Genomic DNA, 21724 nt, shown 5'->3' with positions numbered 1-21724 from the left:
CTCCAGGTGCCTCCCTTTGGAGTCGGGGAAGACCCAGAATTTGTTGGAGCAACTACCTTGTCAAGCCTGGGAGCGCCTTGGGATACCTCCAGTATTGTGAGTGCGTGTATTTGTGTGCATGGATGGATGGATGGATGGATGGATGGATGGATGGATGGATGGATGGATGGATGGATGGATGGATGGATGGATATGTATAAACCTTGTAGCCCCCCAGTGATGTTCAATATCTAACAACACTGCATCAAACTTTAGCAAAGTAGTAAGGATGTGTAATTTTCGTCACCAACTTTCTGCTTATTGTTTCCAGGCTTTTTATTACATAGCACTAAAATATTTTCAGACACAAACTCAATTTGCTTGCCGACATTTTCTGTAACTAAATTATGAGAATCTATTTCTATATTTCTACAATATTTTCTATGCTCAGTTGTTGTCAGTATGATTATAAACGACCACTTCTTTATTTGTTTCCTCCAAACCAAACACCAAGAAGTATGATCATCACATTCCTCCAAGAAAGTTTTAATTCAGCCAAAAACAGTTTTAAGATATTTAAATGTTTTCTTCTTGTTTTATACTTGTATTTAGGGTTCATTTAAAGGGGACTTTTGTGTAGGGAACATTGGTTCATCTCGATTTCAGTGTTCATCGATGGACACTGCCTATAAAATCTGTTTTATAACATTTTCCTGGTGATGAGGTTAGTCAGTCTAACCTCATCACCAGGTTAGACAGATTCATTTTCAAACAAGAAATCGTGATTGTCACAAGAGTTATGGATGTTCTTCATTCTTTGTCTAAAGGAAGCTTTCTTCTTCTCTCCTCTTCTTGTTACTGCTTTCACTCTGGGTTTCTGGTTGACTGGAGGATGAAGTAGGCTGGGCTTCATCTTGACTTCCGTTACAAACAGAGTGAAAACTTTGACCTGGAAGGCAGAATATTAATGTAAAATGAATGGATTTTTCAGACAAAAACTACAGAAAATGAAATTAATCACAGCTGGTGTTGGTTTTAGCATACTTTTTTGAAGTTTGTTTGTTTGCCATGGAGGTAATGCCATACTGAGCCACTGGGACATTTTCTTAGAGATCCTGTCTGGAACTTTGAAGGGGACACAAATGAAACAACAAATAAATCTTCATAAAAACATGTAGTAGGACCATATTTCAGAAGTTGAAGAGGCATCAACACAAAAGGTAAACAGAAAATAATAAATGTATTATAACAAATACAGGAAACAATTCATCTGAATTTAGATCACTTCATATCCTAATGAATTACAGGTCAGCACCATTTTAAAAAAAAGGGGCGAATAGTACGTACTCTTTGAAAAATCAGAGGTGACTGTTGAGGCTGTTACATTTTCCTGCACATGTTCTTGGGATATTTCATCAATATCTGTTGCAGTTTCCGCCTGCAATGCAAATCTTTCCAAAAGGTGATCCATAAGATCCTGAGCATGCTCTGGCTTAGTTCTGATGGCTAATTGCAGTGGAGGTTGTCCAACAGAGATCTTCAGCAACGTAAGGTTTCTGAGGAACCAGAACCCCGGAGAAGTACATTACACTCTCCTATCAGATACTTGCACTAAAGTAACATTTCGCCAAACTATTCAACTTAACTTAAACGATGACACTGTGTTCCAATTTGTTCAAGTAAATCCAACCAAAATAATTGTCTAAAACAAAAATGTAAAAGTTTTAGACTTTACCTGTTTTTGAAATGTCTATAAACCCAAAAGAGCACAACCAGAACAACCAAAATCACAAATAAAACCAGGAGTGATATGAAGAGGATGTCAACTGACGTCTGATAGACCATGGCAATGCTGATCCCTGAAATGTAGAGGACAGTGACGCATGTGTTTTACTGATCAGCTGTTTTAAGCATAAAGGAGGGAAAAAAAACAGTTGATTATTGAAACAGTGGAGACAAAACAATGTTAATTTTCTGTTATCCTACAATTACTGGCTTTACTTTCTAATTAAAAAGCTCAAACACTTATAAAGCTATTGATTTGTGTTCTCTATCCTTATAGAGAACACAAATCTCTGAGCTAAATGAAATGATGAGTTCAAAAAAATTTGAGTAACTATCAGAATTTCCCACTTGAAGTCTGTTTAAGTTAATCCTTATAGAGAATGAAAAAAAAAACACAAATAAAAAAAATACCTGCTTTTTCCTGCTACTCTCTTCCCCTGTTTGTTAATTACCGCTAAACAAAAGCCCTGACCCTTTCATTTGAATTTAAAAGTAAACATTCTGTTAGAATTTCGTTAAGTAATTACAGAGTTTGATTGTCATCAGTTTTTAAGATTTACTACAGTTACTATAACAAAAACAATAATTATTGATGCAATTTTTATCATTTCTAGACAAAGAATTAACACTAATTAACATTCATAGTGTGCGTGTAGCTTTTTATACCTTTCTGCCCAAATAAATAGCTATGATGTTGTAGAAAAAAGGTTAGTGTTGCTCATACAAGTTCTATCAGATAGTGTAAATGGCTCGTATTTGATATTCCTTCTTCTGTCAGCTGTTTGCCATAATTACTGCAAATTTTACTCCTGACTGGCCGGCGGTTTCTTGGGATGACTCCTCTCCTGAAAACTTTGGATGCCAAGATGTCGAGGTTTATTTGAAGACACACAGGCAGAGCTGAACACTCTGAAACTTTGTTTCACCAGAGAATCTGGATTCAGCCTATTCAAGATGTCTCATCAATCTTTGTGGTTTCAATAAATGCTTCGGTTTGCAATGTAAAACATCATACAGTTGTTTATATAAAAATGAAACTCTTCAAGATTCAGATTTTTCATATCTCAGATGTGTGTTTAAACATTCAATACCTTCTTATAAACTCCTTTTCCATGCTGTTTTTCAACCTATTTTGTTCAGGAAAGCTCAATGCTTACTATACCCTTACAATTAATTATTATGTTAATTGTTATGGCCTCCTTGTAGATAATTGCTTGTAGATTAAGTTAATTGTAATCAGTGCAGCTGATTTGACTTTTCAATGAAACTATTTTATAATATAAGCAGATTCTTACTATTTTAAGACAATGAATTCGCTTTTTATATAATCTTTACATGCTCTATATTATCTATGAGATTATACAATATGCAGAAGTGTGTAATAAGGAAAAGTTGCGTCACAGCTTTAGTTGTTAAAAAAATGGAGGACAAGAGGATGTGGATATTATTAAGTCCAAAAGAGGGCAGCAGTGAGTAAATATAGGAAATAACAGAAACCAGTAGGATTGGTAGAATATTTCAACCATGTCAAGACAAGACAGAAATACTTTACAACATAAACATTAATAATTCAAGGCCAGTATACAAAAACATTCATCAGTGTTGTTCCAATAAAGCACCATTAAACAGTTACTGTTGTAAAAGTTGTGTAGTTTACATAAAATATCAGAGATGAATACATATATCCTAATTTAAATGTATGAACAACAGGTTGGCACCATAGTCATATAAATAAGATTTTCAATTTAGCAAATACTTTTTTAAAAACTGCACACATAGAGGTAATAAAATAAAAAGTAGTAAAAAAAATTAAATCAGTGCAATAACCAGATGCATCTGTGTTAGTTCAGGAAACATTATTTGTGTTTTCGTTGTTATTGATCTCCATCCTGCTGATCAGTTCAGTCACCAGCTGCTGCACGGTTTGAGAGCGCAACCGGCCGACTTCCAGGACGCCCTCGTGGTTCACGCTTTCAGAGTCCTCATAGCTCTTTACCACCTGCCATGGAGACCAATTAATCAATTAATCAGTCATCCAAGCAAAGATCCAGATAACTAACCATTCCTTAAGTTACTACATTCTTTATTAGTTACCAAGTTATGAAATAAAGCTGAAAAATAAGAGTTGTGATTGTTTACTATCAGTATTTGTGATTGTTGTCATACCTTATTTGTGATCAGAGAAAGTCCAAAGACTCTTAGACCACAGTGAGTTGCCACGACGACCTCAGGTGCTGTACTCATACCTGAAATAACAATACATTACAGGGGTAGTTTAAAACAGTGATATTAATAAATAGAAAAATCTAAAACATCCCACTTCCTATTTACCCTCTACTTCAGTTAGCCTCATGAACTCATTTTGTTCATTCCTGGCTATTCATAGTTTCTTTCAGTCACAACAAATACTGCTGCCCAAATACTGTCATTTGCTGATGTCTGTTGTAACCCTGTACACCAATCGTTTTACAAAGTACATTCTATAAGGAGATTCTGCTTGAAAATATGTTCATTTGCTTTTGATTAAAATGCAAGCAATCAATTAGTCTACTTGTTAGCAAACAGAGTAGTTTTTTATTTTATTTTTAAAATTAAGTTCTCCTAGCAAACTATGCCTTCATTTTAGTCTACAACCAAACATCTAAACAACCTTTATGGGAAAAAAAAATCGATTCAGATATGTAGATCTGTCAATTCAGATCACATACCAACTTTAACTTTTGTACATAGGTGTCAACTTTCTATTGACTGAACATGAAAAAAAAAACAATAGAATAAAACAATTAGAAAATCTTCTATCTGGGCCAAACTAAGTGAAAATGTTCCTCCTGGTGCATTGAAGCGTCCATCAAAAACTGCAGCTGCACAACACATTAAATCAGATTTTACAGTGAGCATTATGCATTAAAAATACATTGGTTGGGGAAAAATATTTTCAACTGTGAATGGATTTTTAAATAAAGCTCCTGCAACTTTTTCCTCAGCCATGCAACTGAAATTTTCTTTCAGTAGAGACTCAAAAGAACCCTTTGCTCTTATCCTTCACAACAAGAATAAATTGGATGTACAATCTCTATGTGCATGAGCACAAAAATGTAGAATTGGAGCTAAGAATGAGGAGGAATGGTCATAATGAGACTGTGCACATTTCTAGTGTCTTAGTGCATCATACCGACTGCGTCCACTCCCAGTCGATGCAGCAGTTTGGCCTCAGCGATGGTTTCAAAGTTGGGTCCACCCACCATGGCATATACACCTTCCTGCACAAGGCTAGAGACACCCATCTGCTTGGCAAGCTCCATCACGAGGCTACGCAGCCCTTTGTCATAGCAACCTGACATAGCTGGAAAGCGTGGCCCAAACCTGCAACAAAAATTTATTGGCATCATTGACATGTAAAGGAAAACTTTTATTCACCACTGTGAGGACAGTAAAATATCACCACAATAATCATGCAGAAATGAAATTACTTTTCATCGTTGGGCCCACACAGTGGGTTCAGACCGACCAGCCCAGGGAAGTTGATGTGGTCCTTGATTATCATGATGTCACCAGGACGTAGGCCATCAGCCAACGAGCCTGCAGCATTTGTCACTATAAGTGTCTCCACTCCCATCAGCTTGAAGACTCGAATGGGAAAGGTCGTCTGATGGAAAGACAGACATGTATTTCTATTTTAGCTATGCTTACTTGGATAGTATGTTACCAAGTGCAAAGATTGGCAGCCATTTGAACATGTTGTACATTGGGAAGCTTTGGGCATGTAAGAAATTTGGTGAGACCATTGACTGTTCAGGATGAAGACACAAGTCTGTTGCCTCTTTTCTTTTTTGCAATCCCAAAGGAAGTGGCTTTTCCGGAAAAAAACAAAAACTTTTTTTTTTTTTTTTAACTTTTTTGTTCTCTTCAAAAAGCATTTTGCATGCAGAGGATAAAGTTTGTCTCCTGTGACCAGAAGATCTTATTTCACATGTTTGCTGTGTCCCCTACATAGCTTGAGCAAACCACTAGTGAAATGAATGCTAATTATTAAAAAGATGAGTTTTACAGTGGTTTCTATTGAGTGGTTTTACAGTAAAGGTAGTTAAATATATGCAAGCTGCATATTAATTCTTTAGTTATTTGCCATAAATTATATATATGCATTGTTATTAATTTTATTTATTGTGAGCATGCCTGTTTTTTGCACAAATTAACTTTCCACAGTTTTGTTATGGTTTGTCAGGTGATGCAGGATTTTCACTTAGGAAGATAAAACTCTAAGGGTCGGTCTCCTGATAGTCACACAACCTTGTTTCATAGCTAACATTTAAGCATATAAAGGGTATTTTTAGTGAAAGTTTTTATTTTGAATCTGTTTTTTTTTTTTTGCAAAGGGCATTTCACAGGACGCCACCTAAAGGAGAGTCAGGCAGTCTCAGTGTAACACACAGCAGTGACACACAGCAGAGAGCACGTTTGTCTGAATGGGTGTTCTACAGAAGGAAACAAAGGCAGCATTGAACAGTTGACTAAAAGGCTGCATGTGACCAAACCCAAGCATGACAATGTCTCACACACACACACACACACATCCAAGAGACTACAGGTTAGCTTGCAGCATGCTGGTTATTATGTAAACTTTGCCCAGGGTTGCTGGACTGAGATATTTTTTAGCCAACCACTTATGTGAGAATGTTGTAGTTTTGTGGTGGATGTGGATATAGTTGTGAAGACATGTTCTATTTAATCCATGTTTATGTGATGTGTTGTTTTGTCTGTGTATAAATGTATGTTATTAACTCTGCGTGTTCATGGACAGATGTCTTTAGGCTTAGTATTATACTTTGTATTTTCTTACAGTTTGATTTTCTACCAACTTCCTCACACATTTATTCAAATTCCATATGGAAACACACACATGGATGAGTTAGGTTTTCCAAAGTCAAAATCACAAGACACATCCAAGTTTATGCTCACTGGTTGTTTAGATATTTAAGTCTCTGATTTATTCTGTCATTGTATTTTTGTTTTTGCTTAAGCGTAGATGTAACTTTTGTTGTTTTTGTGCATCCTATCAACAAGTTTGACTTTTGGAATAACTATTAGTACACTTGAAATATCTGTGTGAATACCTTAAGGAGTGAATGTCCCTCGTACATGTGGAAGCGGCCCTGCATGCAAACACATGACTTCCCCTTCAATTCCCCAAAAACCAGCCGACCTGCGTGACCTTGTACTGTAACAAAAATAAACATAGTGAGAACATTCATTTTCTTGCTTTCATTGTGCATATTCACAGAATACAATTGCTTATAATGACAGTTACACATCAGAGACATTTCTGACTATAATTTTGCAGGGCTGATGGATAACCAAATTTAGTCTAATGAACAACAACATACTGATCAATACCTAAAAATTAAAATAAGGCATAAATTGAGCAATTAGTTATAATTTTCATACTTCAATTTGAGCTTCAGTTACTTAAATATATGAATAAAAAGAAGCTGAAAACATTTTTTGCAATATTCTTCTTATTAAATATCTGTTTAAAGGCCTTATGATCTTATGAACAAATGAAAATATAAAGTTTTGCTATGCTGTTATGTTAATATACAATATTAGTGACATGAATCTATTTGTAAAAATATCAGTATTTTTTAAAGATATCAATTCATAAAAGCATGCACTCATAAATTACCTGTGCTCTGAGGAAACCCTGGTATGTCAGAGTAATCAAAGGAGTCTTGACATTTAAGGGTATCAGCAAGCATGCCCAGTCCAGAGCCGCAAATAATTGCCACGATGGGACGATGCTTTGTATGAGACATCAGCCAATCAGAGGTCTTCTGATATTCATCGTGACTGCAGGGAAATAAACAGCACAATATCACTCACAAAAATGTAATATTCTTAGTTGTGATGTTATGACCCTAGAAGCATCTTCATGATTGCATAGAAGCAACTAAACTAAAAAGACCTCTAATGTTAGTACATTAGCACTTTTCATGTGTTAAAACAAAATAAATTTCTTTAAATATCTGAAAATGGCACACTGTTGACAATATTATTAACATTTTCAAGCTATTTAACAACAATTTCACATTACAAAACTTTACCGAGCATCAGAAATGATGTTAAAACCTTTTCCCTTACCTGATCTGTTCTTTGCTGTGCATGATGAATGAACGATGATGACCGGTACTACTTCCAGATGTGTGTGTGCGTGTGTGTGTGTTTGTGTGACAGATGAGGAGAGTGTGGTCAGCGGATGCTGATCAGCTTACATATTTACTGGTCACATGCATCTGATTGGTTCAGAACTTGCTCATTCATCAGAAGCAGCCAATAGCGTTACAGTTGGAGTAAAATAGCAATTGTGTGGATTCCTCACATTTTTCTTTCTTTTTTTGGTTGTGCAACAAGCTTTTGGTTCACATAACTCCTAGGATTATTGTGAGATTTTTTTTCCCCCTGTTGCTCAACTGCTAGAGTACAAACTGGGAGCCTGTTAAGATAATTATTCAATCGTTTAATCAATCTATTATCTTGAGTGTGCTTCATTTTTTAAGTATGATGCTCTTGCTATAGTGTAGATTTTTGATATAGGTGATATGGTTTTCTTTTGGTCCAGAGCAGGATTTCCTTTGGGATGATGCAATCAGTGAAAATAATAAAAAAAAATGTAATTGCTCTGCCATTTGTTACATGAACAAGTTTTCTTTTGCTTTTCCAGTCAGTAAAAATGTTCACCCTTAGTAATGTACTCAATAGAGCTGATTAAGCTAATATATGACTTGAATCTTATGATTCTGGATCATATTTTACAGTCTGCAGAAACTTCTGGAAAGGTTATAAAAAGACCAAAATAAAAGAGTCAGTGCAGCAATATTTTGCTTGGTCACAATATCTTTCCAAACTACGCATAGTTTTTTTTAATTCCAAATCCTAATGTCCAAAATGTAAAACAAATGTCATCTAGCTTAATTTTCCTGAACGCTGAAATCATGTACTATTTTTTATTGTTTAAATAAAACATAACTGCTATAAATCCAGACTCAAGAGGTCCAAGGCTGTGTCAGGCTAATGAGGAGCGGCTAGCAACTCATGATCGCTAATACACTTCACATGTTCCTCTGCTGCCGCTCTGATCAGATGCTGCTAATAAGGCTCATGTGAGCTTGATGGATGCTGAACAGAGATGGACTCGAACCAGCGGACAGCATACAGAACCAGAAGGTTTATACACTTTACTTGTAGCAATGTCACTTTTAGCAAACAAAACCACATTCAGGAGTGCTAAGTATCAAACTCATCAAACTGGTCTCTGGAATCATCTTTGTTTTAACTTTAAGGGATGAACACAAAACTGCATGCAAATGATGCTGCATGTAAACGTGCATAACAGAAGCCATATGGACTCTAGTTAGACGGTTAATGAAAAGAGGAATGTAGATAGTTAGACACTCAGACATGTTTTACCATATTAGTTTTACAATTATTTTCAAAGACATTTTAATCTTTGTAGCGACATGCATTGTAAAAGCCATTTAATTTAATTTACTTTATTTCATTGGGACAACACATATAAATCAACATGTCAGCAGTAAGCATCAATATAAACATGTTAGAGCTAACACAACAGCTAATTTTCTAATTTTCATTTGTTGTCCTAAAGCAGTTAAGAACAAGGCGTGTCCCACGAAACAAAAAGCAGGGAATAATGGAAACATCACCACCTATGCAACACGTAACACAAACAACATGAAGAATAAAAATAAGAGCTGGTAAAAACCAAGATTCGATCTTCTAATAGAGAATACTTGTCAGAATAAAAGGTAAGTATGCTTTCCCTCAACTTTCCATAATTATGCATGCAGACAGGACTCTGCAAGCAGGAACACTTCCATAGGTAGTTCTGTTGTCAAGGCTTTTTTAATAGCAGTAAAGAGCTGACTGCAAGTATACACTGCATACAACTGGGTTAACCTGTTGTGGCCACTGATTTGTGCTTCTCAGTGTTTAATGCTCTGCTGAATGCTCACCATTACTGCATACCTTCACTTGGGCAGAATGTCAGAAATGTGCTCTCGTTCATTTAAACGTCTTTTAGATATCTAGCATTCTTGGCCATATATGACATACAGACGTTACTTCTGTGTTTTTCATTGTAGCTATTTAAGCTGTGAGGCACAACAATGTTTTAAAAAGCTTATTGTTACATATGTTGTACTTTACACAAAAATAGTTCTTGTGAATATAAAGGAGTAACTTTCCTGACACTATTTATATATCATTAACTAACAAGGGGAGTAATGTGATGTAATAGATATTGATCAATGCAGGGTCTGTATCCATATCAGTAAAGCATTCATCTGACTGAAATGTCTCAAAAACTCCTGAATGATGTTTTATCGTTGGGTAAAACTAGTTTTTTGCAACAGATTTAATGTATGAGAGGTATTGAGGGTTTTAAAGTGGAATGTCTCAACAAATCCACAACTAATAACCATAAAAATTGCATAAAGACACACATTTTTTTTTTTTTTTATCAAATGCCACCATCAGGGCAAATCATGCATCTGTTTAAAGTTTTGATGTATAATCAAATAAAAAAAAACTCTCCCAAACCCATTCACCAATAAGTCATCTGCAATCTTGAAGTGAAACATAAACATCTCTTTATGTAGACTGCTGATTCATACATTTTACAGATTATGTGAAACCTCAAAAAAATTTTAAATTGGTCTCTTTTACAGTCATGCATCACTTTATAAGACAGTGAAATAAAACTTCAAACATGTAAAGAAACTAATGTGAAAACCTCCATGTTGACTTCCTTTACTGTTGACGAAAGTGTTTTCTGAGGCATAAGTAAATTTGATATATGCAAACCAATGCACCCCCAAGTTTTAAATTATATCTGCCATCTGGATACTCTCCTTGTTTTTCAAAGAAATTAACTGACAGATATGGAGTCCATGGTGGTGTTTTTCCTATTTCAGATAAACTGTATTCATGTTGGAGTACAATAAGATCACGTTTTTCCTATCAAGAGTTTAAAGTTACTAGCATTGACAGCATCATCAGGAAGAGAAATTGTATAATCTGGTGTTCACGAGTCTCCTCGTGTTTGGATTTCTGACAAGATTTTTTTTAACTCCCTACCACATTGTCAGTGATTTGATTTTGAAAATCCCTAAAATCACAAATAAATCCTTTGGAACAACATAAAAAAAATTAAAAGAACAAAAAAGAAAAAAAAAGAAAAGTTGGGTGGGAAAACTAATCAGGAACATATAATATGTCATCTTGTGAGGGTCATAAAGCAAGGTCACACACAAAGCTCAGGTCTGGACACAATCATGTGAACCAAAATCTAGAGTTCATCCAAATGATCTCTCTGGTGAGTGTGTTCTAGGAAAGAAATCTAGTAATTAACACTAATCAGACACTAATCAGAGAGGTGCTGTAGACCCTGCGGTGATGGTTTGGTCACGGGAAGTTTAGAGAGGCTTACGAGCATCGAGTTCCTTCCTCCTGAACTGAATGGTTGTCCCATTTTCAAGTTGGTTTCTCTAGTCAACCAACTTGATTCTAATCTGGGGGAAAATATGAACCTCCTTTTGCAGGAGGTTCTCTCCATTATCATAACCATAACCAGTCTTGTGGATCACTTTGCTAGGGAAGTTTAGGTCTATAGGCCACATTTGACTGAGATTTGTCCAGTTGACTTGAAGTTGGCAGTGCACAGGTTTGTTTGTCCAGTTGACAGACCAGGCTTGAGCCACTGGTCTGTCAACCAGAAGCTGGTGTTTGACTGTTTGACTCCTCTGTTATTTTTACCAAAGCCTTTTTTGCCTTTCATGTATTGATCCATGTGTCTCCTTATCTTGATCACTATGATGTCTGACAGGAGATTTCATTATAGGAATACAGGCTATTAACCAAAAGTGTGATGGATTGTTCCCTTCTGGGAATCTTTCATTGTCAGGACTGTTCTGCCCTCAGTCAGCCATTCAAGGTGAGCTTCATTCCTCTGCAGATGGTTCGTTTGTGCTGCTGATAGGAAACTCCTGCAAAGAAGTCAGCTTCTTGAGCTATTATATGTGACCAGACGCTGCCATAGCATACATCTTAGCTGGTTCGGTGGTGAATAGCCAGTTTGTTCATCTGGTTTTTGTCTCCCTTATCTCTTACATTGGGTGGCTGTTTTACAGTTTCTACAGTCTCAGGTATGGCATCTGTTCATATTTCTTGGATCCCTTATTTTAAAGGTCCTTCACCTCTTGAAATACATAACAAAACAAAAATATCTGTACAAATGCTAATGGTTATTTGCTAATTTTTCAAGCTGCAGAAATTAAAACACAACACAGTACTGTGAAGCATTGTGAGCTGCCTAATAACTTCCACCAGTCGTCTTGCCTAAAATACCACTCCTAAGGCCCTGCAGCTTCTTACAGATATTAAAATAGAAAGCCTTTTTGGCCAATGACTTGTGACTATCCTCCCAAAATCACAAGTCTGAATGGCTGCTGGCCTCTTTCAACTCCACCATTAATTTACAGTTTCAGACCAGAGCAGTCTCTTACTGACCTCCTCTGGAGTTAAACTGCATTTCACCTTCAGTTGTTACTGTAATGTTTAAAACCAAATTAGACACTGTATGTGATCTCAGTAGATGTAATCCTCCTTTGTATTATGCATTTGCAGCCAGGAGGTAATTTTTTTTTCTAAGAGTAAACAAAGATAGATGAAAAGATTTGTCTTCACAGAAACATATTTAAGGTATGATTATGTAAAATGAAGAAAATGTAAGCTATAACTACATCATAAAAAAAAACAGATTTTTTTTTCAGCATGACATTTTCTAATACGTCCCCAATCTGTGCAAGTTGTGAGGTGGATGGAACCTATCTTGGTGCCTAAACTGTCAATGGGTGAAGCACAAAGTACAACGAGCCTCAGGTCCATCACAGGACAGCAAATAAAACATGCATGCATGAACTGAAGCTCAGCAACAACTTAGAGAAGTCAATTCCCCTAATATGCTTGTTTATGAAATTGTGGGAGGAAGTTGAAGCACCCTGAGATAATTTACACATACACAGGAAGAACATGTGGTATTAATACTCTGAATATTTCAGGAACTGGTGATCTTATGTGGTTTACACATACACCCTCTCAGATTTTATTAATAATGTATGCTAGTATGAAATAAGAAGATGCACAACTGTTGTGTGGATAAAACATCCCTCCTACATGTCGAAACTATGTAGAAGACCATAATATGTGCTAATGCATCTTTGCAAATGTCATACAGAAGATTTCACTAAGTTCTAAGTGTTGCTCAGAACAGTTTACTGCAGACGAGTTTGCTGGGTTTGTCTCCCTCTGGTGGTTGAATGTGGCTCTTCATGCGTGTGAACAATCATGACACAGATGCCTTCTTATCAGCACCACATCAAACCTGATGAACAATAAACCAGCCAGGTGCTGACATCACAGCCAAGTCTGAGGTTGTGATGTCAAGGTGTTGCGACTCGGTTAACACTCTGTCTTATCTCTCTGCACTTCTTCAATGTTTGATTGTCAGAATCAGGAATTCTCCACTGATCCGTCAACACTTTGGCGATTGTGTGTGTCTTACATCATGCTGACATTCTTCACAGATCTCAATGGCACACACACACACTCACACACACACACACACTCACACAGAAACACTTAGGAGCCAGCAGGTGTGAGATAACTGGGCTGGTTTAGAACAGAAACACTTTGCTGAAACATTCAGTGTGTTCAAAAGCGTCTCCTTGTTGGAGTCAGGTTTAAAGCTGTCTGAACACACTGCAAAGCTATTCAAAGCACTGCTTAATCAGGGCCTCAGTTAGCAATTCTGTGTTGTTGAGTATAACTGACATCAGATTTAGCATGATCTGGTGACTTTAGCAAGATAAATTTAAATCTTAGCATCATTGAACTTCAAACTATTGTGCTTTTATTGATTAGGCTGCATTTAGGTGGGGTGAATTTACCATGAAATTAAAATTGCTTTTACTGCTGTATAGACGTGGATAGAAATGTTCAGAATATTAAGATCTCAGTACTCTTCGGATACGCTTTAAGCCTTCTCATTTCTCATTGACGTTTTTAACTCCCTGAAGTTCTTTTTGCAAAAAGCTGTAATGCATCATTTAAAAAAATATAAAAAATTGTGAAATAAAGAGGAGAGGAAGTGATATATTTAGAAAAGTATTTCATTACTTTTAAGGACATGTTCTGTATACACTTTTGAAAGTTCAAAGTGTATTAAAGTAAAAAAACTTCTGCAGTTGTTAATGCAACCATTTTAGATGTGACATCATGTCAGTATGAGGTCAACGCACACACAAGTCAACACTTCTGTAACTCTTCTGCAATCAGAGGCTGACTTCATCCTTCAAGCCTCAGTTCGTGTGTTCGCGTGTGTGTGTGCGTGTGTGTGTGTGTGTGTGCGTGCATGTGTGTGTGTTGGTCAGCGTTGCGTGTTGATTGCACCTCGTTACGGCAGAAAGCAGACGGATGGTGATGGAGGGAGTGTGTGTTTGTTTGTTTTGTTTGTTTCAGTCGGAGGCGGATGGGCAAATGTGTGTGTTTGTGTGCGTGTGTGTGTGTGTGTGTGTGTCTGCATGTGCGTAGGATATTGCCTCAAGTTGCATTTGATGGTTGCACAGGAGAGCAACAAAACCATGGACACAGACTCACAAAGACACATTTTAACACAGCTAAGACATCAAAAAGATGAATGTTAACTGTTTTCATGATATTGACATATTGTTTTGGTTTGTAACACATCAAACTTTTGTTTTTGCTGTCATGACAATACACTTTACCGTTTAAAATTTTGACAGGTAAATCACTTTATTTACAACTCAGTTTTAGAGTTAAATTCACTTTATGAAAGAATTTTACTTAAAATAATTGAAAAATTGAAATGAAAAATGAGACATCCAGCTGTGTGTCAGTTGCAAAATATTAATCTTTTGTTTGTCAGAGGGAGGGACAAAATGGGTTCAAGCATTCTTGCATGAAAGGCACCCTGTGATGCCACTCCTGCCATGCGACACACAACCAGGCCTTTAGCCACACTCCCAAAGAAGAATTAAAGCATCAGTAAACATCGCCATCGTGGTGTAAAACAACTCTAATTTTTTTTTTTCTTTTGCCTTGTGGGCATGCAGCTATATTGCCCATATCATGGTTAAAAGTCAGTCAGTCTACTTTGGCTGCTTTTGTTATGTCAGGACACTATTACTAAAAACAGATATTGACTTTTACAAAATAAATCTAAATTCACTGATGTATGAATTATGGTAAGATTTGTTCTAAGCTTAGTGTTTTCATGCTGAATCAATTTGGCTTTAGACTTCCAAAACTCTGATTGTTAACTAAGTAACTAGTCCCTCATTTTCTAAAGCGACATTAAGGTAAAAATTTTTACTTTTGCATATGTGTGTCTATTTTATTGATTAAATACTTTAATGTCCCAGATGTTCTTTTACTTTTTCTTCAAAGAACTTTTTCTTTTGACTGTAAATATTTTTTCAACAATATTTGCAGATCTTATGAAATAATGGACATTTTTTTCCTTCAGTTGCATTTCAATGCAAAAGCCCCATTTGTGGCAAACTGTGATGTATTGCATACTCTTAATATTTGTCAATTAGACTTGTTGTCTAACAGAAACAATACTACATCTTCCTCAGGAATCTGAGGTACTTCAACTCATCTGTTAGATCAGATGAGCAAGGAGGGGATGCTGGTTCATCCCTTCCTTGAAATACTTTTGATAGATGCTCACCATCGCTGATCAAGAACAACACACAAGCGCTAGAGTTTTTGGGACATGTTCGGATTCAGTTGTCAAACCATCACAATTTTAACTATTGATAAACTGATTCAAACTCTTATGCATTTTGTTATTATATTAAGGCCACAATCTTCAGTTGCTTCCTAATCTAGCTCTTTATGTTGAACCTTGGCTGGACAAGTGACGCACTGATTGCTTCACTTTTAGCACTCGGGCAGTGTTTATTTTTTGTGCGGATAAGTTCAAACCTGCTAAAATGATTGATCGTGTCACTTACTTGCGACATTTCACAGTTCAGATGTTTGAAGTAATCAGGTCAAGTCTGGAAGCCTGATTGCACTTACTGCTTGCAACTTTTATTAGGATGTTTCCCACTAACCTCGGACTTTCTTCCTTCTATCAGACTTGCACACAAATAACTCATAAAAGTCCCCTGCTAAATGTTATTTCAATCAAGTAAATTTTTTATAACCATGTATTGATAAATAAAACATGGGGAAACATCGCAAATGAAGACCTGCTTCCACGGCATTAAATCACTCTAAATAGAAATGAAATTATAATGAAACACACACAAAGTGAGTCTGCTTTAAAAAATACATCCTCACCAGAGATTCACCGCAGCGGCTCTCTCGTGGAAACACCAGTGCCTTAATCTTGATCATTAAAATAAACATCAAGCCCCCGTCTTGGCTGTTATTCATCCAGCGATCATGTTTTACTTTGGTAAATGAGCGAGAGACCTGATGGTCCCATGGGAGGAAGAATCAGACTAATTAGCTTCTGATGCAACACACCTGAGAAGCGCGTGAGACGCTTCACAGAGCTTCATTTGGTTGATTTAATGTCTCAGACGAACTTGACTGGAGCGCAGGCATTTTCTTTTATAACATGAAACTTAAACACGTTGTGTTTTAGGCTATGACACTGTATGTTCCCCTTCATGTTTGTCTTTACTTCTTAAAAACGTCACCTTATATATCACTTAACATGAAAGAAATTGGTAGATCTTCAACCTTTACTTAGTTTTCATTAAATGCTAATTTTTAAAAATGTGTTTGATTTGCTGAGAAAGCAGAATGCTGCAAAACTGTATATAGCGCTGACAGATTTGTCTGTTAGATGTAGTTAAGAGTGTATTAGATATAAATACGATGCAGTCTGATAGTATTTATCCTTACAGGTTATTTTATGTTAGATTTTCTTTCTCTATGAAATGCTTCAGATTATGAAAAAAATTGATATCATAAAAAACAATCTGAAAGGAAAAAAAAACTGTATTAACTCAGGTATTTAATAAAGGATGTGAAAAAAAGCGGTTGCTCCCTAAACTTCATAACTGGCTAAACTGTTGGTTGCGATAACTGGCAATGAATCTTTTAAATCACTGTGGAGGAATTTTGGTGAAATAGCTTTTGCAGAATTGTCTTAGCTCAGTCACATTGGACAGTCTTCTAAAAAACATCAGATTTAAGTTCTTAGTTTAATTTCTTTTAGCCATTCAGAGGTGGACTTGTTGGAGTCCTTAAAATAATTATCCTCCTGCATAAACCAGCTTGAGATTAAGAGCATGAACTGATGGTCAGACTTTTTCCTTCAGGATTTTCTTCTTCAATATATTTTTAAACCTCTGGTTTAAGTTTCTATTCAATTAAGAGTTTCAATGAAGCTTCAGAGCTAGATCTGAACATTTATAATTATGTTTTTCAGAGTATTATGTATTTTTACAGTATGCACCACAAGCTGTCACATTACTAAACAAAAATAAATATTTTATCCATTTGTAAAAAAGTTGAGTTTGTTTAACTTAAATTTTCCATCACAATTTAACTATTGATAAACTGATTCAAACTCTTATGCATTCCTATCTTTGGAAATATATTTGATTGGTGTCTCCATTAACAGAAAAGAGTCCAAACTGTCACATAAAGTTCATCTTAAAGTTCAGATTTCTCTGTGAAGCAGTTGAAAAAGCTACTTTCTCCGGTCACAAAGTCCAGGTCAAAGGTTGAATCCATCCTCTAACTACAAATATACACACGCACAGCAGTCATGTCACAAAGGATGGTGTATGGAGTCGTCATGCCGACAACAGACATTACTGCTGGTTTCATCACGAAGACAATCCCAGGCTGGCCTCAGTGTGTGTGTTTATAGCTAACCCTCTTTTTTCCCTTTTCTCTCTCTCTCTCTCTGTGTATCTCTCTCTTTCTCTCACACACACACACACAGACACACACACACAGTATTTAGTTGTCTTCTTATCTCAGTTTTACATCATCCCTGGTGACCTCTGAGTGTATGTGTGTGTGTGTGTGCATGTTCCAGGGACAGGCCGGGACAAGTTCAGGTTTATTGCAACAGGGAAAAAAAATGTAATAAGTTTTGTGCTCTGATGTTCTGTAACAACAAACAATGACAGATAGCAATGGTACAGTATCTGTATGCACTGACTGCCTCCTTTCATTATAATCTGGGCTTTTCTGATTTGCTTTGTCAAGCAGCCAATTGCTAAGCAGCCAAGTGCTGTGTAGTCGGGAACATTTTACTAGAACAAATAAAAGCCTTTTACAAACAGAAGGCTGCAGGAGGAGTCAATATTATGAGACACTAAATTCTGAAGCAGGTCCCTTAATCTTTTTCTAATGTGTCATAAAGTTTAGATTTGAAAATGTATCTAAAGCTAGAATAAATATTACTCTTTTTAATATATGCAATCACCACACAGCAATCTCTTTATTGTTGTGTTTGAATTTTACTTTTTAACAGAAGGGATTCAAACTCTTCTCTGGCCCAATAGATATATTTAGAGACTCAGGAATTAGTCCTTTCAGTTTGAGAGCTGCATCTAATCTCTGATGCTTTCACAATCCACAAATTGAGAAAACATGAAACAGTTTTAGTCATTCAACTAAGATTACTGCAAGAACCCATCATCAACAGGTAAAGTCAGACTTCATGATTCAGCTACAGCAAAGAGGCTTGGCACAAATCCAGGCATCCAGGGGAGAGTTTCATGTAAATAAAAAAAAACAACATACAAAATAAAAAAACTAAAAGACTCGCAGCTGACTAAAAAGAAAATATTTGCAAACACTTATAAAAGCAGTGTAGATTCCAATTGATTAATGAGTCAGTCATTGATGCTCTTCAACACACAGTTAAAAATTACTTAACCCAGGTAGTTCCAGCTTCAACATGAACCCTCATAATTTCTCATTGACAAACTGAGATTAGATTTGAATAACAAGTTGGGTAAAATACATTCAATACAGTATTCAATCAATCATTCAATGAATTTTATTTATAAAGCACCTTTTACACTAAAAGCTGCTCAAAGTGCTGTAAGATCAATAAAAACAAACAAACAATTATCCACCCCAATATTTGTTGTCTATTTGTTAAGGCAACAAATATTTAAATTTAATCAAAATGTATGTTTTTGAAAAAAATCATGAAAATGTACAATGTCAATAAGATATAAATAAGACCAATCTTTTATATAATGTTCCAATTTTCACAGCAGACATATGTGTCCATTCCTGTTGATCAAAAGATTTTAGCTGCAGCAGCAAAACAAGTCATAGCTTTCTGATTCTCCACATCATGAATGTGCTTTATATTTTCAACAAGAGCCATATCTGGAGACAGATGCATAAATGATGCAAACACATGAAAGCCATCCATGCCTCTATTCTATACACAAACTGGTCTTTGTCCCCAAAGCACCAAAGTCACCTTTGATTTCAGAAAACAGAAAACTAAATTGCGCAACAAATGACATTACATAAAAAAGAGACGTTTCCTTTAATTGATTTTTGTCTGATTAGTTTTTTTTCTAATAATTTATGTAGATGCTGAATGATGGGTTTCAAAAAATAACAAAACAAAACAAAAAAAAATTGTGCGCAGTGTTAAAGTGAGTGATTTAATGAACATTTCAAGCAGAAAGATGGTTGTAAAAATATTTTTCTGTGCATAATTACAGTCCTCCAACAAGTCATTTTACATAAGATACATGGGTACTTAGTACTGAATGACGCTTTATGACAACAGTCATAAATATTCATGAAGGCTTATTCATGTTCATGACATTAAACAATATTAATAATATATTGAAATATATATTATTTCAAAATATATTGTTTTTCTAATATATAAGAAAAACAAGTAACAGTTTTGGTAACACTTTATTTGAATGGGGTGAATAAGACTGTCATGACACTGTCATAAACATGACATAACGTCTGTCATGAACATGAATAAGCCTTCATGAATATTTATGACTGTTGTCATAAAGCGTCATTCGGTAAATTATGACACTTTTAATACAAAGTTGACATTATTCAAAATGTCTTTGTTATGACAACTTGACATTAACCAAGAAATCATTACTGTTTAAACTTTACCTTTAATAACATAAAGTTACCAAATTTTTAAAGTGCAATCAGTAATACTTTTATAACAAATTCATATCAGTAATGATTTCCTGGTTAATGTCAAGTTGTCATAACAAAGACATTTTGAATAATGTCAACTTTGTATTAAAAGTGTCATAATTTACCGAATGATGCTTTATGACAACAGTCATAAATATTCATGAAGGCTTATTGATGTTCATGACAGGTGTTATGACAGTGTTAGGTCAGTCTTATTCACCCCCTTTCAAATAAAGTGTTACCACGTTTTCCTATCATGTGACTTAATAAAAGGAGATAAACTCTGGGAAAGTTCACCTGCATGAATGCTTCACCTCTGGAATATGAGCAAAGTTGTCAAACATAATCAGCAGTTAGCTCAGACCACAGAGTGAGCGAGCCCAGGCGCAGAACATGCTCAAGGGTGTTTCATCGTTTACCCACCTCGGGGCTTTAACAGTTTCTTAAACTCCCACTGTTAGCCAAACTTTAAACTGAGCATTTCCCCGAGGCTCAACAGATCAGGATGCCCTGAGGCGAAACACAGAGAGGAGCAGAAAGAGACCACCAGAACAGACTCGGAACCAGACAGCAGGTGGATGCACAGGAAGCTCAACGCTGTACCAAGCGCACACACACAAACGTACACAGGGTGACAGACTGCAGACTCAGGTGGAGATCAAAACGTCCCCGTGTCAGTAGCACAGGTGCAAAGCAGGTGATAACCCTGACAAGGAGGGCAGCACGTGTAAGAAGATTGTGAACAAATATGTGTGTTCTGAGTGTGTGTGCACACGAAGCGAGTGTTGCTCCCAGTAAGTGTGTGTTCCCGTGGCAGGCCGTAGTTGAGTCAGACACTTGGCCTCTGATTTCATCACATCGGTTATGAAAGAGACAGTAAAGTTTAACAAGCACACATGCATGCACGCACTGTGTTCCTCCTACTCTATTTCTTCAATATTTCATCATGTGGCGTAAAAACACGCTAACCATGTGGAGATAACCTGCTGCAATAGTGTGTGTGTAGTGCGAGTGTGTAACCAGGTCAGAAAAGCTCCTCGCTTGTCGCATCAAATCAGCAGAGCTGGTCTCACACACACGCAGTCACAGATGTAGAGGCCAGAGGTCAGGACGCGCGCACAGGAAATCTGCATAATGAAGATGTGACCGTGTTACCTGTGGAGGAGCAGATGTCTGTCTGCGGCTCCTGCTGGGATTAAAGGACAAGTTCACCTACATGTGCATCCGCGCACGTGTGATCGGCTCATGCTGGCTGCAGAATGAGCACAAGTTGCATTAAAAAAGTACATTTCAATACTTTCACATTAGCAATAAAAATAGATCAAACAAAGAAGGCTCTCTTCTTGATGCTCCATGTAGGCACAGTGTGTCATGACATTTTCCACGGTTCCTTTAATGCGATTTGCTGAAACAAACAAGAACAATAACACGCTTACACCTCAGGTTTGACTCAGTCAAGGAGCAAATTGTCAGACTTTATGCGGTTTATTCTGTGTAGAACAGCACTATACATCTGAAATGAGAACACCCCTGTGCAATACCACTTTAATGTCACACAATTCAACATTGCATCACCTTCAAATGTATGTAATTCTTTTAAGTTGAACAGTGGGGCATCAGCTCTCATAAAAAAATAAAACAGCTTTAATTTACCATATTTCTCTCTGTAGGAGCTCCTCGAGGAAAG

The 21724-nt window shown here is 36.3% G+C and overlaps 1 protein-coding gene across 3 annotated transcripts; it reads right to left on the bottom strand.

Moving 5' to 3' along the window:
* Nucleotides 1–3264: 3264 nt before the first annotated feature.
* On the bottom strand, nt 3265–21275 carry LOC103134679 (purine nucleoside phosphorylase-like). Of its 3 annotated transcripts, none has more exons than XM_016668983.1 (7): nt 21193–21275; nt 7448–7611; nt 6879–6982; nt 5235–5410; nt 4937–5127; nt 3931–4010; nt 3265–3763 (listed from the first exon to the last, which is right to left on the bottom strand). In XM_016668983.1, exons 2-7 carry the CDS (start codon nt 7575–7577, stop codon nt 3611–3613), a joined length of 834 nt encoding a protein of 277 aa, XP_016524469.1. In that variant the 5' UTR covers nt 7578–7611; nt 21193–21275; the 3' UTR covers nt 3265–3610. The 3 variants fall into 3 exon arrangements, with proteins under 3 accessions (XP_016524469.1, XP_007547110.1, XP_007547109.1); XM_007547048.2 differs by lacking the exon at nt 21193–21275 and adding an exon at nt 16207–16538; XM_007547047.2 differs by lacking the exon at nt 21193–21275 and adding an exon at nt 7903–8403.
* Nucleotides 21276–21724: the final 449 nt, after the last annotated feature.

The sequence above is a fragment of the Poecilia formosa genome, unplaced genomic scaffold (assembly GCF_000485575.1).
Source record: "Poecilia formosa unplaced genomic scaffold, Poecilia_formosa-5.1.2 Scaffold18, whole genome shotgun sequence".
Lineage (NCBI taxonomy): Eukaryota > Metazoa > Chordata > Actinopteri > Cyprinodontiformes > Poeciliidae > Poecilia > Poecilia formosa.
The sequence above is the reverse complement of the archived record's forward strand: the minus strand, read 5'-3'. Positions and strand labels throughout refer to the sequence as shown.